General features: G+C 39.0%; 1 protein-coding gene across 1 annotated transcript in view; it reads left to right on the top strand.

The window, feature by feature from the left end:
• ANOS1 (anosmin 1) overlaps positions 1-25,107 on the top strand; it is a 235,153-nt gene that overhangs the window by 55,133 nt on the left and 154,913 nt on the right. Inside the window, exon 2 of the mRNA XM_082245044.1 lies at positions 7,635-7,682. Coding sequence (XP_082101170.1) covers positions 7,635-7,682 — 48 coding nt within the window. The remainder of the gene's footprint in view (positions 1-7,634; positions 7,683-25,107) is intronic.

The following is a 25,107-nucleotide window of genomic DNA, read 5'->3' as shown; positions in this document are numbered from 1 at the left end:
TATACCGACATCCTGAGCACGTGCAGCTTTGAAAAAAAACTGCAATTCCTGTGAACAGATTTAACCTATGGCATTTTTTTAAATAGTTAACGGTAGTACCATCATAGTTGACAGTGTAATAGTAGCAAAATGTTACAATTCAGCCAGTAGAGATGACATTCATAAGGCATAATTGGTCCTTTAAAATGGAAGACTTTTCATTACTCTCAGTGATAGTAAAAAAAACAAGACAGTAGTCAACTACACACATTTTCACTAAATTCAACTGCTTGGTCCCCTTGCTGTTACCACTGAAATTAAACTTTAGGAAATCAGCTAGCTATACAGATGAAATAAATACATTGGCACTGTTTACCTGTAAAATGTGTCGTATTTATGTCCATTCAGTCCTGAGATATACATAGTCCTACCACACAGCACAGTCTGGCGCCTTGGCTTTTTTCTGTTGCATTTGAGTAACACTGGCATGTGATTGGATTGTGAAGGATCAGCAACAGACTGATGAGGTCATCCTCTGTGCTTGCCCTTTCTGTCAGCTTATTTTTTGTGATAACATGTGAATGCAGAACACCTGATTGGCTCAAAGAGCTGCCCTTTTACCCTCTGTTCCCAAGTGCTGCAGAAAAAGTGAGTACAAGAGGCTGAAATTAGATCAAATTCAAGTATCTATGCTAGTTGTATTTGAAATGTATCCTAATCCAAAATTTTCTAAAAATTGTAAATGGTGTAGGACAGACATTTATTGCCGCCTGTGTACTTGTTGGTGACCAGAAAAGAAGGGGTAAATCTGAAATGTTTGATTGTAATAGGAGCAGGAATAGAGAATAAGTATTTGAATGGGAATTCCTGTGACAACTATCTAATAGGGCATCTTCCTGTTGTGTCTTTGGGATCGGAAAAAAAGAGAAATCTCCCAGATAGGACACAAAAAAAAAATCTGAAAGTAGTTTACCCTTCCCTACTATATCTAAACCTAAAAAAATGGTTTTACATACTCTTTATTTTTAGATATACTTTACTACATGTAACAGCAGCCCAACCTGACTCACTGGCCACTGCTTTACCACTATTTCCTCTGCTAGGCAGGTTCTTGGCTCCATCAGCAGAGAGATACATATCTGGGGAACAGACTGCCATTTTCAATGACAAACTAACTTTTCATTTAAGATCTTTTTTTATCAGTTTTTTTCCATTTCAAAGGTCCTCCATTGCCAGAGCAATGGATACGTGGTCTCATCCTATGTTTAGTGATACTAATAAGGATCACCCAACCTTTGCTTGGCTATCGTTTAACTCAGCATAGGTTTTAGGTGAGCCATTGCTACTATATATTGCTTGGATCTGAATATGACATATTTGAGGACAAGACAGATCTGGTACCTTGGTAAATTATATACCAATATAGCAAAGCCTATTTTCACATAGCAGTTCCCCCATCCTTATGTATTGTAGCTACCAATTATGAACTCTATTAGTTACCACTTATTACATAGCATAAGCTGTTATACCACTTTGCTGACTTCTTTTTGTGACACCATTTATCAGCATTAGTTTGGACAAATTAAAAGTCAAACTGTTGGCTTTGTCTTGACCTTTGTGACTTAAAAGGAATTGCAGTTTATCATATGTCCTCCTAATGATTAGTAATTAGGTGCAACTATCAATCAACCTGTCAAAAAAGCCACCTGGTAAAGGAAATGCTTGCATAGTCAGAAGATAAGAAACATGGGATGTTTTGTGTAGTCTCCATATATCGCAAGTCTCCTGCAGCAGTGATGTCAGAATATAATTTTAGCCAATAAGGCAGCTGTATTATGATGCCAGTCTGTTATCAGAGTGGACTGTGAATTCCTCAGTGTAGTTGCTGTCTCTATCTTTATCTTGGAGATCAGTTAAAGGACATCTGTCATACAAGCCCGAAAAACTACCATCTGCCGTACAATGAAAAACTACTGCTACTACTACTAGCCAAAAAATGAAATGAAATGTATAGAAATGTTGAATATGTTGAGGAGTGTGGACATGTGAGCACTGGACCTTGAATGCTCCATTATTTCAGTGTAGGTTGCAGGATGACCGTTAACTGGTTGACCAGTTGACATTGAACACAATAAACCTGCTTATGTTTTTGCTGTCTACAATTAAAAAGTTGTAAATGCCAAAAAGTCTACACACGCAGACACGTTATGTGTACGTAGAGAGAAAGAGAAGCAATATTCACAGAGGTTTACTATGGCTAGGTCCAGTTGGTAGACAGATGAAGTAATACGCTTTGTCTCAGCTGGTGCTCAGACCAAAGGATTAGCAGCTTTCATTCACTCCTTATTAATAACATACAGTATGGAGTATCTTTAGTAAAACAAACATGGCTATATAATCTGACAGGCTGACACAAATTCCAAAATGTCCTGCTGCTTTTGGGGTGGTCTTGTTATAATAAGCAATGCAAAAGGTTTAGAGAGCAAGATTGTGATAATGCACTATTTTCATAAGATGTGCTGTCCTACGTTTCTCCCCTACAGAGAGGTGGTTAGGAGTCTAATTCTTCCAGAGTCATGATACATATTTTCCTGCCATAAAGGTCAATGTTCCATTCACAAAAACTATTTTTTTTTAACCACTTAAGCCCCGGAGGATTTGGCTGCTAAACGACCAGAGGGTATTTTGCGATTTGGCACTGCGTGACTTTAACGGACAATTGCGCGGTCGTGCGACGCTGTACCTAAACGAATTTGGCGTCCTTTTTTTCCCACAAACAGAGCTTTCTTTTGGCGGTATTTGATCACCTGTGCGATTTTTTGATCACGCGCTATCAACAAAAAAAGAGCGTAAATTTTGCAAAAATAGCAATATTTTTCCCTTTTTTTTATATGAAATTCCCCCAAAAAAAAATGTAAAAATCAAAATTTTTTAATATTTTCGGCCAATTTGTTTTATGCTACCTATGTTTGGTAAAAAAAATCGCAAAAAGCGTATTTTGATTGGTTTGCGCAAAAGTTATTGCGTTTACTAACAAAGGGAAAGATTTTTGTCATTTTTGTTGTTTTTTTTTTTAACGCGTAATGGCGGCGATCTGCGATTTTTTTTGCGGTACTGCGACATTGCGGCGGAAAGATCGGACCCTTGACTGACATTTTTGACACTTTTGGGGTTACCAGTGACATTTATACAGTAATCAGTGCTATATATATGCACTGTTACTGTAAAAATACACTGGTAGTGAAGGGGTTAACTTTATTTGAGAGGGAGGGGCTGTGTGTGTCCCTAGGGGCGTGATTCTAACTGTGATTGGCTGTGGCTTCAACTGTATGCAGAGTGATCAATGGATCTACATAGTAGATCCATGTGATCAGCTCTCATACAGAGAGGAGAATGACAGGCAGCTTGTTTACACAAGCTGCCTGACTTTCTCCCTCTCCCCCGCCGATCGCAGAGTGGCCGGCGGCGATCGGGTCCGCCGGTCACACGCGCGGGGGGGTCCGTGACCACGCGGGAGCGGGAGCGCGCCTCCGGCGGCGCGCGCTCGCTCCCTAAACCCTCACAGGCGAGCGACGTAGACCTACGTCACTTTGCCTGTGAGGGGCTGACCGCCGCCGTAGATAGTCGTGCGGCGGTCGGCAAGTGGTTAACGGTACACTAATGAATTTTAGACCAGCAATGCAATCCACATGGAGTGTTATAGTAAAGAGCATTGCAATTATGTCTTTGCATTTTAGCAAATGCGTACATATCTATAAAAACTAGTAATGCAGTGGAATTTTGGCTGCCGAAAATTATCGGCCAAAAATAGGGTCTTCAGCGTTGTGCCGAAAGAAAAAAAGTGCCGATTATGGCTGGCGAAAAGATTTTGACACAATTTTACCTGGCTTATGGTGTTTTTTTTATAGGTCACGTGACTCAAAAAATGCATTTTCAGTGCATTTCAATGGGAATGTGTGTTTTTGGTGCGATTTGCCAAATATGCATTAAAAATGCAGCAACCACTTGAAAAGGTGCTAATGACCGACAATAAATCCATATTCATTTAAATTCATTATAATAATTAAAAAGTTGAATATAATACAATTATTTAAAAAAATATATATATATTTTAAAAACTGTTGGCACATCCTGAATGTTCGATTTCGGCACTGAAATTTTAATTTTGCACTGAAATTTTAATTTTGGTGCACCTCTAATAAAAAAAATAAATAGTTGAATAACATTTAGGCTTCATGCACATGGAAAGTTTGAAAACATCTCCTGAATGCTGGAACTTGACAGCTAGTAACTGACAATTAAAAACGTTCTGTTTGCTGCATTTAAGTGGGCGCGTTTATGCCTGTTTAGCTGCATTTGCGTTTAGAAGCGTTTTTACATTGTAAAATGGTCAGAAATGTATCCCCATTGAAAACACCTATAAACAAAACGCTTATAAACGCAAATTACCACGCTTAGACGCGTTTGCACGCTGTTACAAGCATTTGGCATTTCAAATGCCAATAACTTCCGTCTGAGCGCATTGCTACCCTTTGCCAGAAATATAGTGCTCTTAGTGGGCAGGAGATCAATCTGCCAGAAAGAACAGCAAAAGAGCCAAAGCTGGGTGCAAGAATAAGCATTCCAGGACCAGAGCTTGCAGCTGGACACAGCCTGGATGCGAGGGATGCCAGAATTTTGTTAAAATCCTTGGACAGTCTTGTGGAATCTGAGAATTGTGCACTGATGTCTAGGATGAGGCTACAGGAGAGCATAGGGGTGCACCTACAGTAAGGAGTAAAAAACGAAGACCGGTATAAGGGAGGGGTCAGGGAAAATAGTGGGGGTCTATCAATCACATCACAATGTGGTGTAGAGAGGTACAGGAGAGGTAATGGTGAAGAGACAGGGAAAATGTTGGGGAGAGGAAGGTCCAGGTAAAGGAATGGGGGGAGAAGGAGTAGGGATAATAGGGGATGACTATTACTCATATGTTGAGATTTACACTGATGTGCAGGTCACAGTTGCAGCTGTAGTAGATGTCCAGGTCACAGATGCAGCTGCAGTAGAACTTGGCCTCCATACGCCATGGCAGACCCATGAAGATCCTTTTCTGCGCTTGTTTAAGGAAAGTGGGTATTTCCATGTTTTGGTTGGCCCAGCAAAGGAGTCCAAGCCACGAGCAGCCCACCAGGTACAGCCAGCACCCAACCAGCAGTGGGACATATGCCAGATCTGCAGGATGCTGGGACTTTGTTCTCCAAGACAGTTCAGTGGAATCTATTCTTACTAACAATCTAGGAAAGTTGATTATGAAGGCCCCTTGACCCTATCCTCTAGGGAAAGGGAGCCTTGACTGCTGGAAGCTTGGCAGCTATGTGGGCGTTGTTATAAACGGAGAGGTTAAATAGATTCAACGGGATTGGCCACTAAGGCATGAGGTGATGGGGTGGAGCCTGAACTCTAGAAACGGGGCTACGCAAGGGCACGTCCCACCACTCTGAGGAGATTCTTACGTTACAGCTATGAGAAGGCATAATAAGGTAGTTGCAAACACATTTTCTTTTAAACCTGAAAAAAATATGCACAGTCCCATTATTAAAATATTCCTATGAGTTAATAAAGTGCTGATTTTTGTTACTGGCAGCCTAACACAGCACAGGTTTAGTATGTTTTTTTAATTAGAGATGCCATGATGTTACTGTTAATGTTAACATTTAAATCAAAGCATTGACATTGATGTTGGTAGAGGTTCGTGGCTTTTTTTGCCTTGAATAATTTGAATCTATTCCAGTAACAACATTTAGCCGAGTTTTGGTTTGGCAATTACTGACCACAGAACAGGGCCAGCAACTTAACTACTACACTAATCTCTTCTTAACTTTTAGGCTGTTGGCCTGTAACTGTGTTACTCTGCCAAGTCTTCTTTGAGTCTATCATACTGCTTAGCTACAAGATCTTATTGCAGATGTTGAGTTGACTTTTAAGTGCCTTGTTTAATGAAATGATTGCTAACTAATTCCTACAAAGGACCATGGTCTGGTTGTTTACATATATACACTAGGAGTAGCACTGCTTAATCTCTAGAATCTAATTGAATATGTATTACAGAATTATGGTATTATTGAATTGTTTTTGGATGTTATTTTATTTTGCTTTGGACTTTTTTGTTTCCGTAAGATAAGAGTATGTAATGTTGCACTTCTACTGGGATCAGCGCTGATGACCATATATTGTTTATTTAGTGGATTGAGAAAGGCTTGGAATATAACTATGAACTCTTTTTTTTTCCATAAATTTATCTAAAAGGTCCTACAAATCATTTCAGTTTTTCCTGAAACATTACGTGGCTATGCATTAATGTTTACCATGGCAGCAAAGTGACATACTCCTGTCCTCCTTTTCAGAGTATAGTTGTTACCCACATGTGTCTTGGCACTTGCCTTGAAATTGCCATCTTCCGTTTATGGCAACCTTAGTTGTTCACTAAAACTCTCGGCTAAAAGAAGACATTACATGAGAAATTGCATAATCTATGAGACACACAGGGTTGATTTATTAAAGGCAAATAGACTTCTTACTTTGCAAGGGAAGTTGCGCTTTGCAAGCAAGTTATTCTCAGAGCCTAATGAATGAGACAAAGCCCTGCAGACTTCCATCATCCAAAAATGTTCAAGCAAAAATTTATTTTTTTAACTTTTCCTTGCACATTTTTGGGTACACTTTGCAAAGTGAAACTTCACTACATTCACCAAGCTCTGGGGATAATTTCCTTGTAATGTGGACCGCCTATTTGCCTTTAAAAAAAAAAAAGAAGAGGAGGTGGTGAGGAACTGCAAGAATACCATCATCCCAATCATAGACCAAAAGGAAAAAAACATCCAAGGGTGAGACTATTTGTTGGCATAATTGGACACCAAAAATATAGACAAATATGTAGAAAGAACTTTTCTTTATTTGGAAATCAGTGTAAAATATCCACAACTAGGTGGAGATACGGGCTAAAGGGGTATAGGCATGATAGAAAAATGCAAAAAAGAACTTCTACATAAAGGGAGAGACATGAGATGAGACAACCGACGCATTTTGAGACTTGGTATTGTGCTCTCCTTCAGGGATGCTCATGTACAGTCATAGAAAGAAGCTCTAAAATACAAACAACAATGAGTACATAACATATAAAAACCAACAGTGCATGAGATATAATGCATAGCATGAGATGACGACTGACCAGATTCCCAGGTGATGCCTTACTGTCAGATAGAGCCCAGAATATATATATAAAAAGTAGAAGTACTGCTACAAAGTTGTCTGTGCTGATCTGGGAGCCTCTGGGGGTAATTTCCTTGTAAAGTGGACTGCCTATTTGCCTTTAGTAAATCAACACCTCTTTTGTTTTTGTAGCAAGCAGGATTGTACAACCTGGAGGACTGACCAATATGATGTTTCAGACTGGTGACAAAACATACAAATCAATACAGATGCTGATCGCTATATTTAAACCTAGTGACTGTAGAGATGCTCATGGGTCCACAAATTATGACAGCTCCCCAAATGATTAAATCATCTCTCCAAAAATGAACCATTCCCTTTTAAACGCATTCATGTTAATTATTGTATAAATAGCCTGGGGGTTGATTTCAACTTTCTAACTGAACTTTCTGTTTTTGTTGCAGAACAACGGTTCTTTGATTTGGTGCCAGAATCACAAGCAATGTTCAAAGGTAAAATGCATCTTTTTCTGGTGCTTTCATGATTGTTGTTTCTTTAAATAAAAAAGAGAAAGTGAGAAAAATGAGCCATTAATAGTTGATGTGGAAAAATGTTCTCTCTTTGTGTGATTCATCCTTCTGTCGTTACTCCCAAGGCTTTTTAAGTACCATAATAACTCCTTCACTGTTGAGGGCTCCATTTAAACATTGCTTTTCAGTGATAGTGCTTATTCAAGACTTGACAAGTCCAGAATAGAACTGAGAACTCTTGTTCGTTTAACCCATTTGTGTCCTCTGGGAGGGGCTGCAAATCATTTCAGATACCTTTTAATGCTTTAGGGGTTTAAGACAGCTATATTCTATTATTTACCATGGCTCTGACACTAAAAACCCAGAGAACACATAAACTCATGACGAACTGATTCACAGAAATCGTATTAAGCTGTATGGATGAAAGATGCGTTACATCAAACAGTGTTAATTCTACTGTAGTTCTCAGATAATGATGGGAATGCTCTGTTGTACGTAAATTGAGATGACTGTGCATGAGAACCGAACGCATTGTAGGTAAAGGTTTGTCATGTTTTCTGCATTTTTATATTATACAAAAACCCCAGTTTCTAAATGGATAGTTGGGAAAATGTCAGGGTGGGTGTAATTTAAATCAAGCCGATTTAAATCACATTATTAATTATGATTTAAATCACAAGTAAAAAAGCTTGATTTAATTTAACTCGATTTTAATCATAATTTTTAAAGAGCAACTGTCACTTCTGTCACGCAGCGGCTCCTCCTCTGACCCGCTGTTGACTCACCGACAGTCCCATTCACTTTAATGGGATGGCTGGTGATGCGGCAGTGACACACCATGGTGAGGGACGTAGCAGGAGCAGGTGAGTGGACGCCCGCTAACAGGTGCTGCCATGATGGATCTGAAAAGACAGGTGCTCTTTAAATGTAAGGACCTATTATTATTATTATTATTATTATTTTTTTTTTTAAACAATAAGATGTTTATTGAAGTAATTTTATACTAAAGAAAGTATTACAAATAACACAGTGTATCAAGTATAAAATAGCATATTTTTACAAAACAGAAAATAACAATAAACAGAGTACCTAAAGCACTACACCATTATTATTCTTGCTAATAGTTACAAACAAAATTTGCAAACAAAATTAAGGTTTCCTGTTTAGAATAATAAGCTGTCAGGTTAGTAAAACAGCGATATCAGAACCGGGTTGAATCATACAGTTAGTAGTGTACATAGATTTGCAAAACAATGGGATAAAGGAATATTCCTGAACTTTGTTTTATATCATGGTTACTGTGAAATTGTGTAAATGCATCAATGCAGGGCATGTTATCTTAGCTTGCAGAGCTTGGATTTATTGAATGAGCTTACCAAAAATGTAAATATTACAGAATATACAGCCTCGAGCTATATAACTGAGCTCCATTTCATGCTGGATAAACAAAATTATGAATGTATCAGAAATAGAAAACTGTCTTTTGGTTTTTATTCCAAAAGCATTGTATTAAAATTAATCTGATAAAAATCAAAGAAATTATATTTAAATATAAAAAATCTGATTGAAATACAAAAAAAAAAAAATCACATTTTTTTTTTTTTAAATCATTGATTTTTATCCACCCTGGAGAATGTTCTGTTTACAGCATTAAAACGTAAAAAGGCATTTTAGTTTAATATATGGTGGAGCCACCTGGCTCAAGCAACTTTGTATTTAGCAGCTTTAAAGTGATAATTACTATTTCTTATGGTTTTCCATTTAACACGAATTGTGTATAACAGTTATTGCAAGCTTTTAGCTGTGAAGAAAAAAAAATAAAAATAAATAATAATTCCAGCTAATCAAGAAAGGTGAGATGGTATAATCGTATCTGGGCAGACTTCATGGATATCAGACTTTTGAAGGTTTTGAATTTAAGGGATACATTTTATTGGCTAACTTAGGTTAATGCAAGTTTTCAGAACAACTCAGATTCCTTCATATAATGCCTTACATAGGGATCTAAGTAATACTGAAACCTTGCATCTTTAATTACATAAGTTGGCCAATAAAGGATATCACTTAAATTCCAAACTTTCTTCATTAATCAATGACTAACATGGGACAATATTCTACTAGACGTTTGAAAGTAAAGTAAACTTTTTCAGAGTTTTCACAGCTGTGGGGGATTTTTTGAAGACGGTGACTTGAAAGATGCAGCAGTAAATGGCGTACACAGCCTCTGTGCACAGGTTTGTACAGTTGATCAAGCTGTATAGCAGCAAGGGTCTCTTTAATAGGGAATCCAATGAGGAGCAATTAAGAATGACTCTCATCCTGTAGCTTACATGCCAAGTCTGTAAAATGTAGGAATACAGGATAACAATTCCATATTTTCTGTAGTTCCTGTTTTGTTCTGCTGGTCTGAAAATGGAGGAAATGTAAGAAATGTGATAAATGTCATACTTAAGAACTAATAGAGCTGCAAGATTATGGATAAAATGAGAATTACAATTTTTTTGCTTAGAATAAAGATCACGATTCTCGGCGTAACATCATCTTTCACATTATATAAAAAAATTGGGCTAGCTTTACTGTTTAGTTTTTTTTAATTAATTGAAGTGTAATTTATCTAAAAAAATTGCTTTTGAAAGACCGCTGCACAAATCCAGTGTGACATAAATTATTGTCACGGCCAACCATTTTATTCTCTAGGGTCTCAGCTAAAAATATATATATATATACACTGAACAAAATTATAAACGCAACACTTTTGTTTTTGCCCCCATTTTTCGTGAGTTGAACTCAAAAACCTAAGACTTTTTCTATGTACACAAAAGGCCTATTTCTCTCAAATATTGTTCACAAATCTGAATAAATCTGTGTTAGTCAGCACTTCTCCTTAGCTGAGATAATCCATCCACCTCACAGGTGTGACATATCAAGATGCTGATTAGACAGCATGATTATTGCACAGGTGTGCCTTAGGCTGGCCACAATAAAGGCCACTCTAAAATGTGCAGTTTTATCACACAGCACAATGCCACAGATGTCGCAAATTTTGAGGGAGCGTGTAATTGGCATGCTGACTACAGGAATGTCCACCAGAGCTGTTGCCCATCAATTGAATGTTCATTTCTCTACCATAAGCCATCTCCAAAGGCTTTTCAGAGAATTTGGCAGTACATCCGACCAGCTACACAACCGCAGACCACGTGTAACCACACCAGCCCAGGACCTCCACATCCAGAATCTTCACCTCCAAGATCATCTGAGACCAGCCACCTGGACAGCTGCTGCAACCATCGGTTTGCATAACCAAAGAATTTCTGCACAAACTGTCAGAAACCGTCTCAGGGAAGCTCATCTGCATGCTCATCGTCCTCATTGGGGTCTCAACCTGACTGCAGGTCATCGTCGTAACTGACTTGAGTGGGCAAATGCTCACATTCAATGGAGTCACAGTCCCAGTTTTCTTAGATCCTTGAGTTCAGCTCATGAAAATGGGGGCAAAAACAAGTGTTGTGTTTATAATTTTGTTCAGTATATAATGTTTGTAGGTTTTGAGTAATTTCTGCACAGATTGTGTTGCAATTTTTTTTATTAGTTTTTAATCCACAGATGCACATGATTCCACAAATGAAGATCAATAAGACCTCTTACATTTTGTTCATTTTACTGTTTAGAGTTGTAGGGTTTGATTGGATGTTTTTTTTACTAATCATTATTATCCTTCAAGCTGGTTTTAGATCTAGGCATATGATCAAAGTATGTTTCTTTATGGCTTACAGCGACATTTTTATGTAGTTTAATTACTATATGTTATCTGTAGTTCCCATTATTAAAGCTGATAAACATGTGCAAGCTTATTCCTGCATGCTGGTAATTTATTTGATCAGCCTCACAGTTAGGAGCTTATGAAGTCCACACGCAACGCTGCAGCAAGCGGCATAAAAAAAACACAACAAAACCTAAGGACGTTTGTTTACGTTATATAGGTTTTGCTTTCCGAAACAAATCTATGAAAACGAAAACTGGTTGACGATGGTCAAATGCAGGTTAGAAGGAGGCCAACTGTTTAATTCTAGAGTACTCAATGATCTCTGAAGCATCTCACACTGAGGTAAAAATAATACCATTAAGACAAGCCCAAAACCCTGTTATTTATATCAAAACACATCTTCCCTGGTGTACATCTGCACAGACAGTAATTCCCCCATAGATATAAATGGGGAGCTGACTTTGCAAGAATGTTGTGTCTACTCTAGGAATATAGCCAATTCACGTTTAAGTCTAGGAGGAGTTACTGGCAGTGACCAGTGCTGTAGAAGATATGTAGTAAAAATATTGATAGAAACTGCCACCACCACGAAAATGTGTGTGTGTGTGTTGGGGTGAAATTGTACTTCAATCCTTTCCCATCATTTTTTGATTATCAAAAAAACTATACCCAGCCATAGAGACCTAAAGTGTAACTATGGGCTGGCTGAAGTTTGTAAATTGGCCATAGACTTACACAGCACCTCCAAGTGTTGGCATGAATGTTCATTTAATTTCCAGCACAGTGAGACCTTGCTAATATTATTGTGATCTCTTTCTCCCCAGCATGCCTCCCTATTGGCAAGGAAGAGTGTCTTCACAGGCCAATACAGGCATGGACAGTGGTAGGGAAAAGCCAGGGTGTGACCTGGAAAGGTCTTGTTACTATTTGTGCATAATAAAGTGCCCTGAGCTTTGAGGGTCCTGAAGTACTCTGGAAATAAATCAACATTTGTACAACCATCTGGAATTGCCAAAATTGTTATCCAAAAGCCAAGTTCCAGACTATAACCAGGCCATAGGTTTGCTTTAAAAGAAAATAATGAAAATACAGTCTGTTGTAATTTGCTTACGTTAAGTGTATTTTTATTAGTTTGATACAATGTAATGTTAAGTAATAGAAATATCCACTTTATACTTTCTTTACAGACAGTGAAATTTCATACTTGTAGTAGTGACATATTTGTCAAGTGCGTCAGCCACAATTTAAAAGTCTGTGATTACAGATTACACTCCACTAAAATTGTACTGACCTAAAGCTAGCAGCATGAACCCAGTTGATTAATGAGAATGTACATCTGCCTCCATTTAATGGAATCCCTTCAGTGATTAAATCAACAAGATTAATGTGAAGGACTTTGCGAAATATATAGCTTTCTCCCACCTGATTATTTAATATGGCTGTAGATTAAATCTGCAGTCAAATACTTGGCCACCATTTAAACACTTCGCCTAATCAGATTAGTAATGTCCACATTACAGAAGTGGTCTGCCGTTTATGGATCATTTTCTTTTATGATCCTCCTGAGATTCTTGGTCTTTAGCCTTTGACAGAGGATAATAGCCAAAAACAGAAAGAAGGTAGACGAATAAACTACATTATTGACTTTTTTTTCCTTGTCCCTCCTAAATTGATCTCCATATCAGATGGAAATTTTTCAGTCTGGGTCAAATCCAGTTTAAATTATAAAAAAAAAAAAAAAAACAACTTGTAAGACTTATCTCCTCTGAATGGACAATACTGGTTAGCATTTTGTTCAAAGACTACCTTCTGTCTGTACAAGATTCCTTGACGCTTCAGCACGGCAGCATGGCCCAATAATAGGATCGCTGCAGGTTATATTTATTGCTCTTGTTGTAATACTTTAAAGGGAGGGTTGGATACAACAGTATATCTCAAGCAAAGAGTTTTATCTTCTGTCACTGAAATAGAATTACAGTTCTTTTCTCCCCCTAGTCAGCCATAATCATAAAAAAAAGTCCATTGACCATGAATAAAACATAGCTATAGCAATTTCTAGACTATCTTGGTAATGTTCATTGTCATTGACAACTTATTCTGGGGTTACCATGAACATATTTTACATTCCTTCTTTTATTTTGTGTTCTGCATACAACATTGAATACATTTTACCTTGCTGTCATTGTATCATTTTGTAAAAAGTGTGGAAATGAAAAAGGAAAGTATCAGCCATACCAATCAATTGAACTCTAGCAGTAGTTTTTAGTGAAGGTGAGAAAGTAGCAAACGTCTTTGTGGTTTTATATCTGAGGCTCGTAGTATTGATAGTAGATGATTACAGAACTTGACTGCTGAGAAGTGCATGCATTCACATCCGATGACAAATGTAGCCTTGTCCAATAATGACACAGAAACATACAGTATTATGTTAGAAAAGGCAAGGCCACAGCTTTATTGAGGTAGTGTAGTTTCATATAAAATCATCTTTCATTACAAACCTAACCTGTGCCAGTTTCAATTTTACTGTTAGCAACTTTTAACCATAACATGAATAACAGTCTGAACACCTGCCTTTACCATGAGTGCCAGACAGGCTTTCAGCTACTCCAGAAAAAACCCACTTAAGTGCATAAAAATAAACCAACCAACCAAGAGCTGGTAAGATAAAGACCTTCACTAAGACTGTGACAGCCTCCACATCTGGGGAGAGGAGCGTTGCTTGAATCTTCAAAGTCAGTGGCTATAACCCTCAGCACTACACTAAATGTAATCCTATGCCCACCCCCATACACCATAGCCAAAACAGGCCACAAATAACATTAAAAAACTGCACACCTATTTAAATGCCTTATTCTCCTTAAATCCTCTGAATGTATCCCTATGTACTGTACATTATGCATATTGCCCTTCCCACCATAACACAGGTCAAACAGTCTTTCCTTCATTCTCCTTTAACGGAGATTAAGCTCTTCCGTACAAATAAACTTTGTAGAAGTAGTAAAGCCATAGGTCCTGGTGGCTTTTTTAATACATTCTACAAGGTCTTCATCCTAGAACTTTTGCTTTTATTGCTTTAAATATTCATCCCTATCTGTAAATATGGCATCTATCCTTTTAGTCCTGAATGCACCATGCATCTCCTCCTTACTTTTGTTTAGTAAAAAAATCAATTCTGGACTGAGAGAACAGCTCATATATTTTATCCCCACCTGTCCTGGTTACAGTGTAGACCTTTGGCTGGCTGATTTTATCGAAGACCTTTGTGATCCTAACATTTTCCTGTCTTTCAAAAGACTTCTGTTGATGGCAACAGTACGCGAAGGTGTTCAATAGCCTCTATATGCACAGGAATGGTATTCAATGCCAACAACAGCATTATCAAAACTGGTGTGGTCAAATGGTCTTGCTGAAGCCACAATACTCTTAGTCTGATATGAGAAATCATGGTAATGAAGCTTTGATCTTCAAGGATTAGTTACTTTGTGACACGTCACTCACTAACCACTAACAGCTGGGCAGTTCCTTCCATAATGCTAATGAGAAGCTTGTCTGAAGCAGAACCATTCGAAAGTCTGAACAGTCAAGTCAGTTATCACTATTCAAGCTCTTCCTTATTCTCCTCATAGTCATTGCATTTGCTTATTCCAAGTTAGGGATATACTGTTTAATATTATTCATCACTATTTCCTGTTTTTATTTAGTTAGATTCAGAGAGTACGTGAATAGTCTAGAGATGCAGTAGGATATTTAGCATGCCAAGATTGGTTCTATTTTCTTTAGAAAAGCAACAAGTTAAAATATCGTTAGTGATAACTGGACCATGCTTTGTCTGAATCTTTTAGGAGAACGTTTGTAAAAAGGCATAATGATTCCTTTGCTATTTTTCTGGTTTATTCAATAGGTACGTTTTCGGTTTAAATGATCAAAGACATCACTTTAAGATACAATTTTTAACTATTTACCATATATGTTAAAATCTTGCCATTTGAAACACTTTGCAAAGGCACATTAAGTTTGTTCTTCTTAGGCATCCTATGGATCATAGCTTTAAAAATATTAGGTAAAACAGACCTCACCTCTGAAAACCATCAAAGTAAAATATGTTGGGAAGCTAAACTATTATGCGATCTCTTATGAACACCTATACAATCTGTCTATATTTGCCCAGCCAATGTGTAAAAAGTAGGCACATGGCTTTAAAATTAGAGACCTGGCATAGATGATTTAGAAGGACTTTGGGTAGAGATGCATCAAATGTTTCAAAAGAAGGTATGTACTTCATGGTTATACCATCAACTTTGTGAAAAGTGTTCTTGTTAATTAATATATCATAGAATTTAAAATAAAAGTATAGGTATGCTTACCTAGGTGAATGCAGCATCGGTCCAATGCTGCATCTGTCCCCCGGCGCTTCTACCCTGAGAACATTGCGATCAAACATGGCTGACAGCACCCCAAGCAGAGAGCTGCTGTCAGTCAGCAGCTCTCTGCTCTGTCCCCTCCTTGCTTATTGGAGCACTGGGCCGTGGAGGGGCGGGGAGCAGCTGGCTCAGGTCCTCAGTGGCTCACTGAGGGGATGAGCCAGGTGTCGGTCCAGGCACCTGGCGGATCCCGACTCCATGGTCGTGACGACGCAGTGCCTGGACCATCATCTGTGACTGAAGTCCGCTCTCTGCTAAAAATGGGTTACAGGAGTGCAGAATGAACTGCACTCTTGTGATCCATAGGAGATGTACAGCCAAACAAGCTTATACATCTTTTTTAAAGATTTGGCTTTGGCTAAGCCATTAATGAAACCAACCATTTCCTGACTCCCAGGATGCATGCTAGTTCCAAAGTCAGGACTTATGGTGGCTGTCTTGGAACTCCTATGCAGCTTTAGGAAAGGGTTACACCCATCAGAGGCCCCTCACATCTACTGAGACTCTCTGCTGGTCCTTTTAAAGAACAGGAGGACCAACTGAACAACAGGAAGGCTCAGAAGGTGGGAGGAGTCGGATTAGGGCTCTCTTTTACTGAAAAGGTTAAGATTTGTATATGATTTTGGCAGTTTTGTTCTGTGCATCTATTGATTCTTTTAACCGGTTGTCGACCGCCCGCCGCAGATATACTGCGGCAGGCTGACTCGGCTGCGCGAACCGCCGTACCTGTACGACGGTTTGTGGGAGCGCTCCTGGGGGTGCGCCCTCCCCCATTAGGAAGTGGGGAAGCCGATTCTTGGGTGCCACCGGGCACCCGCGATCGCTCCCTGCTGAGAGACAACGACGGTCTGCTGTTCCTCCCTTAGGCTCACACTAAACTCTTTGATCATCCCTGGGTTAACCCCCTTGCCTGCCAGTGTCATTTTACAGTAACAGTGCATATTTTTAGCACTGATTACTGTAGTAAAATCACTGGTCCTCCCAAAAGTGTCAAAAATGTCAGTTAGGGGACCGGTCTGTCTGCCGCAATGTTACAGTCCTGCTAAAAATCGCAGATCGCTGCCCTTACTAGTAAAAAAATAAATAAGTACATACATTTTCCCCTAGTTTGTAGACGCAATCTACACGAAAAACCAATCAAAAATATGTAGCAAAATACAAATTGGCCTAAAAGGATGAAAAAAATTGATTTTTTTATTTTTTTGGGAATGTTATGTAGCAGAAAGTGAAAAATATTGTTTTTTTTTCAGAATTGTAGCTCTTTTTTTGTTTATAGCGCAAAAAATAAAAATTGCACAGGTGATCAAATACCACCAAAAGAAAGCTCTATCTTTAGAAAAAAAAAAAAAAGGACATCAATTTTATTTGGGTACAGCATCGCACACCCGCGCAATTGTCAGTTAAAATAACGCGGTGCCGAATCACAAAAAATGTCCTGGTCATTAGGGGGCAAAACCCTCCAATCCAGAAGTGGTTCAACCTCAATTTCCAAAGTTTCATAGGATTTAGTGACATCGTTTTTTATCAATGAAAAATACTAATGTTCATTAAGTTAGTTTGCTTGCATGTTTTTTCATCTTATGTTCAGTTTTCATTGCCCAAGTTTGTATTTCCCATTTCCTTTATCTCCCTAAACTAAGCCATGTCTTTTTCAATACTTGCTGCTGTTTATTGTCATGGTACTGTTTATGATGCTCCTTAAATCTGTTTTTTAGCGCCTCAGGCTATATGCAAAGACAAAGCACTTACTCGCAACAACCAAAGGATGGCTATAGCATGTACAAAATGATCTTGTTTACCTGGCTACTTTTCAGCGCCCTGTGTTGTAAATTTCCCCTGTGCTTTGACAGCAGGAAATAGTGTGCTTGTGTTTGTTCTTTGAACAGATGCTCTAAGCCGACAGGTTTCATTACATTGTTTGTCAAGATGAAATATTAGAGCTACAGCGCCTGCTCTCGTAGATAGAAAATGTTCACTGCCCCGCTTGCTGGTAAAGATAAAAATCAGGTTGTAAAGCAATTAGTTGGAAAAACTTTGAAATGCATCCTGGTCAAAAGCTGGCTGAGACAATTTTATTTTATATTACCATGGGTCTTATAAAGAACTTTAGGCTTGGTCCAAGAGAATAAAGTACAATGCAATGTAGTCATGGAAAACTACTATTGGCATTGACTGTTATAGCGACATTTACATCAGCCTATAAAGTTGATAAAAAAAAGTGAACAATGTGCATAGCTCTGCAGAATTTTTATGTAGAAACTGTTGTAGGGGCCTGAAATAAATGTCATTTATTATCTTTAGCTTTACAAGTGTTGTGAATTTTCCATGTAAGCGGGGTTTACCATCCAGGGTTGAGGTCTGGTAAACAAGAGAAGATGAAAATTGGTAACTGTGGAAAGTATACTATAGCTCATAGCAGTGTATGAGACATTTAAGTTTATTTAGTGAGTTGTGCTTTTTGCATACCCCTTCATAGCATTTAAAGGGAAATCATAATTTATATCATACCACGTTTTAATTTATTTTTAGTTTAGCACCACATTTGTTATGTAGATTTCCCCTTTATTAATATGTCAAGTATACTTAGGGATTCCTATTATACTGGGGCATGTAAGCATACAATTCTTGCTATACTAAGGCAGTGTTTCAGACAAGGAACCCTTTATAATTATACACAACCTCGAGGCACCCTGATTTAAAAAAAAAAAACTAAAAATCTAAGGCAGTGTTTCAGACAAAAAAGGAAAAAGAAGGGGGAAGGTGTATGGCGCTGCCAAAAAGTGCTGATGTTTCTGTATGTCCAAAAATAGGTGTTAAAGGTATATACAATATAAATCACCACTATAAATAAAGTGTCCAGTGCATCGTATGTGTATTCCTAATAAATATGTGTAATGCTGTAGGATAATTCAACTCTGTAAATAATAAATATTTGTGCTGAACTGTGAGAAAAAGTGGATACAAAATAGGTGAGAATTGATATGTATACAGTATGATAAGAAAAATATATAAAATGTGTGAAATATACAAAATATAAAAAATATAAAAAATAAAAAATATAAAAAGTTGGATCCACTTAAGTCTACAGCCTTATAATCGTAAAATACAAAACATCAAGTATGGCATAAATAAGGTGCACAGTAGGTATATAAATATTATGGCAGCAATAGTACAAGAATAAATAAGTCCGTAACACCTAAGAAAGGCAAATAGTCCCACAATGCTAAAAAAACTTTTCCTAAAAAACAGGGCAAAAAGGTGACTTGAGTGCAGGTGTTCTGATGATAGATATTAAAGGTGCTCAGGTATATGGTGACCATTCAGTGCTCCCCGCACCCCTTGGACCGCACTCACCAGAACTATATACCCCTGCAGGGGTATCAGGCCTTGAATCTATAATCCTGGGTCTCCTCCACTGACCATCAAAGTGGTTGGGTGGTCCAATTATCTGCCCGAATCTTGTAAACCCGGTTCCTTGGTATTAGGGTCCGAAGGTGTACCTGTCACTGTAGCTTGAGCACTGGAAGCAGAAGTGTTTCAGACAAGGCACCCTTTATAATTATACACAACCTCGAGGCACCCTGATTTAAAAAAAAATGAAAACTCTAAACGAATAGTTTTTCAATACCCTTAGGACACACATTAGGGATCATTTATTTTTACAAAGTAAATACACCTTATTACACAGTTACTGACTAGTATTCCAGCGTTTCTTTTCTCCCTTAGCTTTTCTCCCTTATTCAGCTATTGTAACCCCAGTGCTGATGAAGAGGGGCAAACAAGGACCTCCTTAGGCACCCAATGTCCTCCTCCTCATCCTACGACATCATTGGTTGTTAGAGTGCCAGCAGCTGGCCCACAGATTGTAATGCTGCATAATTAAAAACTGTGGCTTTAAGTAACAAAAAAAGGCAAGCTTGATCCATCTGCTGGCTTGTTGACAAGTTTTGGGCTATTTGAGGCAATTTTTAGGCATTTTGCCAAGGTCCTCCTGAAGAACTCAGAAGGTGGTTGAAAAAGGCTGTACTAAGAGATTACCCTCTTCTAGAATCACTCTTATACATGAAGCGTGTATAGTGGAGCATTTTCCATGCCCTAATTCTAACAAGGCTTAGAATATTGTGACAATGTGTAAAAAAAAAAAAAAAACAACTTAGTGTATTACTTGATTGTATTTCTACTAATCATGGGAAAATATGTGTAGTTAATAACAATTTGTGCACTGAATTAAATTCAGCATGCCACTGGTGCTAAAACCAGTCCATTGGTACTAGCAGGTGCACCAGCTTTTCTTACAAAGCTTGTATTGCTATGGGCAGGGCTGCTGTTAGAAATCACGGTGCCCCGAACAGCATACCTAGCAGGGCCCCCCTGAATATATCAAGACAATAAGAAGCAGGCAGAACAGGGAAGGGAATTGGGACGATGCCCTGTGTCTTTGTGTCTCGCCGCCGCAGCTGAAAGCTGGCAGGAGGTCGAGAAACCGGCTTTCAGCTGCTGCAGAGAGCTGCACAGGGCTACCTTCTGTAATTGCCCCTCCACCCAACTACACTGATCCCCTGTGCTGTTTTGGCCCCCTACAGGCGGACTGGTGGTCCCCCCTATCACCGTCCCTGGCTACAGGTCAAGGACCAAGTCCCAGTAGCTATCCTGCAGTTGGTGGAACCTCTCCAATGGCACAAAAAAACAACAACTACCACTTCTTTAATTGGAGCCTCTCTCTGTGCTAGCTGAAATTTTAAAGAATCTCAGTTGCTAGTGAGGGAGCAGCAAGAGAACAATACCTCAGGAAGTTGAGTTGTGTAGTGATTCTATCACTAGGGAGTTGTTGTCAGTTACAGAATTGCAACCTGTGACATAGTCCTACCTCTTTAGGGGCAGTTTTCATAAATATCCATGGGTCATAAAAAGGAGAATATACATCTTAGTCAAGTCATATTTTACAATGAAGATGAATTAAAAACAATGAAAAGACCTTGTTTGTGTATGATGATTGGAAGTCTGTGATGGCAAAACAGTTGCCTAGTGGTGTCATGGTTGTAGAACACAAGCCTGATCTTGTCTGCTGTAATCCTGTATCTGAGGGCACTCAAGATTTGAAGCTAAGAGACTGGAGTATGTCTTGAAACCCCAATCTCAAGTTTAAACAGCTCAGCACACTGTTGTTTTTACAGGTTTTTTATATTATCATCATAATATCAGGTTGATGTTACACAGAAGTTCCTTGCTTCAATCCCTACTACTAGCACAGCTGGAGCCATCGTTATGTCATTTTATTTTTCTATATTTTTCAAAAGGTTTTGAGTGACAGATTGTCAAATAGGGGTTCCTCTTCCTTGCCAGAATTTGACTTGACCAATGCACAGAATGCTACTACATGTTCTAAATTTGTTCATCCCATCAAAAGGAATGTGAAAGTCCTTGAAACAAAAAAAAAGGAATTGTCTAGCATAAAAAGCTCCAACTTTACAAGCCTACAGTAGTCTAAACAAATAAAGATTTATAGAGTAGCTGGTGAGTACAATCAAATGGTATGCTGTGAAAACGGCTATATAAATGTATTAACAATATAACATTTCAGAAAGATAGCAGAGCATGCCAGCAATGAATGTGAACACTAGACGATAGTCTTGATGTTATATTGGAAACGTGTGTGGCGCCTTTAGCTAATCTAGTCTATTTTCTGTGTCATACTAGCTGTGTCGTACATCCAGCTGAACAGTTGAAATCCATTTTTTCTTCAGAGACTGGATTTATGGGTCTGAGTTTTCTAAATCATTACTATTCAAAACATGTATTTAGCAATAACCCCCCCCCCCCCCCCCACACACACACACACACAGAGTCATTTGTAAAAATGCTGTCATTAACTGGTATCATTAAAAAATAAATATATATTTCCCATAGACAGTGGATTGCCCTTCAGGCTATAAGCGGGTCCTACGCTATATGTATGTATAGCATTTTTCTTACTGAAAGACATCTATTGTGGAATGTAAAATGATTACAGCAGTTACTTACCTGGTATTTGAAACTGCTACCTTTGTGATCTAGAAGAGCTGAGAGTGAACATCTATGTCTTTATTTTAAATAGGGTATAAACTCAAAAGGTGAAAAAACTTCCAATAACTGTTTCGTCTTCCCCTTTTCCCTAAACACTTACCTGAGTCCTCTATCAATCCACCGCTGTCTCTGTCTGCAGCACCACTGCCCTCTTTTACTTCTCACAGGGGACTGTGAGAACAGCCAGAGGTATTGGCTTCTGCTGCTGTCAGTCATAACCTGTGAGGAGGAAGCGGGGGCATCAACAAGCCATGCTGTGTGTGTCTATGTACGCACACAACCCAGCTCGGGAGCACACCAACATGGGTGCACCTGCAGAGAAGAAGGAATGGTGAGCACCAGCTGCGAAATTCAAAATAGGAGGTAAAGGGCTGATCTGTGCAATAGCATTGCACAGAGCAGGTAATTATAACCACTGGAGAGATTTCTGTTCACTTCCTGGGATAGGGGCAACAATGAAAGCAACTTTATTAATAGAGTGGGTGAAACAATAGCCTGTATATCTTCTGAGATTTCTCCACTTCCTGTTAAGGACAAGACATGTGGTGGAAACCTGAAAGAGGACTATGAAAAAAAAAAAAAAATTCAATATACTTTCACTTTATTACATACATTGGGGGAAAAAAAGTAAAAGCAATTAGAATGCCTTACAATGTCTTCAAAGGAGAAGTATGGTCAAAGCTTTTTTTAAGTCTACTTACCCTGTAGATCACAGAAGTGCAATTCGTTCTGCACTCCTGTGACCCATTTTCAGCCAACAGTGGGCTAAGGCCCACTGTTGGCTGCGGTCACTCAACAAGTCCAGGCTCTGGAAAAATCCAGACTTTACAGTTTGGATTTACCCAGATGCCTAGACTGGCAGGTTGGCTGAGCTTCTCAGCATGAGCCAGCCACTTCCACCCCTCCACAGCCCACCGCTCCAGTGAGCACTAGAGGGGCAAAGTAGAGAGTCGGTTAGTGACAGTGACACTGGATCTCTGCACAATCTGCTGAGAGCTTGGGCCGGCCGCTCCTTCCCCCTCCACAGTCTGGAGCTCAAGTGAGTGCTGGAGGGAGACAGTGACCATCAGTCACCACTCTCTGATCACTGAAGATAAATAACTGAACGATCAATAGTCTTTGAATGCTCAGTTCTCAGTCTTAGAAGCAGTGGGGGACAGAGGCAGCATTGGACCAATGCTGCATCCACCTAGGTAAAAACAGGGGTTTAGTTGCACACATTTGCAAATACATGCGTAAGCCACAGAGCCCCGACAAGGCATCCCATTATCTGTGGTCCTAACTCTAATTTCTTTGAGCTAGGACCACAGATAATGGTGTGCCTTGTCAGGGCTCTATAGCTTGCGCATGTATTTGCAAATTTGTGCAACTAAACCCCTGTTTTTAACACATAATGTTGGACAGGTCAATTTGGTTGGTCGCAGACTGGTCGGTAAGGAGAGCTTGGAATTTTTTTGTGTCTTGTTATATGCATTGCTTTTACAATGCTCCTTGCTGCAGACACCAGTTACAGGTGTGGGCAGTAACCATTTGTTTATCCACCTAGGTAAGTGTATATATATTTTTTTAAAAACCCATACCTCTCTTTAACTTCAGCTGCAAATTTTGCATCATTTTTGAATGAATGTGTTAGGAACATTTTTACACTTTATATCGAAGCATTGGGCATGGGAATAACAAGACACAAGCTACCCAAATTAACAATTTCTACAAACTTGGAGGCTTAAAAGAGGCCAAATAAAGAGGTATTGTCCTTTAACTACGAAATGTTTGAAACTTCCTGTCGAGTCACTTTTAGAGATAATTCAGGTGGAAAGATGAGTTAATGATTTCAACTGATTCCCTGCTCCCTCATGTCACTCAAAACCCACTTAAATCAAAGCTTACAATGTGTGCTTCAACACCAAACCCAGCCAGAGACTGTGTCAATGCTGTGCCAGTCCCACAGTTCACCTATTCTTATGGTAAATGTTTTGTGCTTTCATGCTGAGAGACTTTTATCAAACATATTAGGCTGCGTTTGGGAGATCATTAGTCTTCAAAGGCTGCAACATTCCAAGTCCCTTATCCTAGGAACACTCATGTCAGCTAGAAGGCATGCAGAGAGAGGATACTTTTATACACACTTTACAACCAAGGAGAGCCTTGCAGAAATACTGAAGATTGTGTCACAATTTTATTATGGGAAAGCGGCATAATTTGATTTGACTGCTGTGCTTTAGAGCCTGGAATGAGAAAAATGCCAAGACTGAACTGATTAGGTTACTCCAGAAATCACAGATTTGATTTCACCAAGTTGTGATGACAACTGTAGTTAGGTGAAGCAGAATTGTTCATTAAAAAACGTGGATTTGACTTATCACCTACATATAACTGCACATTCTAGCTGTATCTGAACATACACAGTATATAACGAAACTTTTGTGAAGTGTCACAACTTCTTCATTTTACATTTACCCCTTTGCATATGTATGTAGGCAAATACAAACATTATTTACACTGGAAAAGTAAAAAGAGAAGTGCGGGTTTTGAAAAAATAAACATACCTACTTACCTAGGTGGATGCAGCATCGATCTGATGCTGCATCTGTCCCCCACCACCTCTAAGACCGAGAACTGAGCGATCAAAGACTATTGATCGCTCAGTTCTCAGTCTTCGGTGATTAGAGACTGGTGACTGACAGTTTCTGGCTCCCTACAGCACTCACTGGAGCTCTGGACTGTGAAGGGGAAGGAATGGCCGTCCCAGGCTCTCAGCGGAGTGCAGGAGGCCGAGCCCTCTGCCCCACAGGCATCTGGGTGGATCCTTACATCAAAGTCGATATCCCTCCAGAGTCTGGACCAGCTGAGTGACTACAGCGGGCTTTAGTTCTCATGAAAGGTTGCATTTGGTAAAAATAGAATCCAGCAGATTACAAGGCTACTTTGGGATGTGAGAGCTATTGAAGCCTTAGGATGCACACTGGACATTTTCACAGATGCTCCTATGGGTGTCTGGGTTTTTTTTTTTTTTTTCGTGCCTCTAAACTCCCCTGCATGTTAGCCTATGTGTCCATGAACACATAGGCTTTTAGCAATGCTTAGTGGCAGTTGAGTTTAGAGGCAGGAAAAAAAACCCTCTGCCAGTGTGCCCAGTAGCAGCAGAATTTTGACAGAAAAA

Source organism: Pelophylax lessonae (genome assembly GCF_965119305.1).
Source record: "Pelophylax lessonae genome assembly, chromosome: 2".
Taxonomy (NCBI): domain Eukaryota; kingdom Metazoa; phylum Chordata; class Amphibia; order Anura; family Ranidae; genus Pelophylax; species Pelophylax lessonae.
This window is presented reverse-complemented; position numbering and strand designations above follow the sequence as displayed.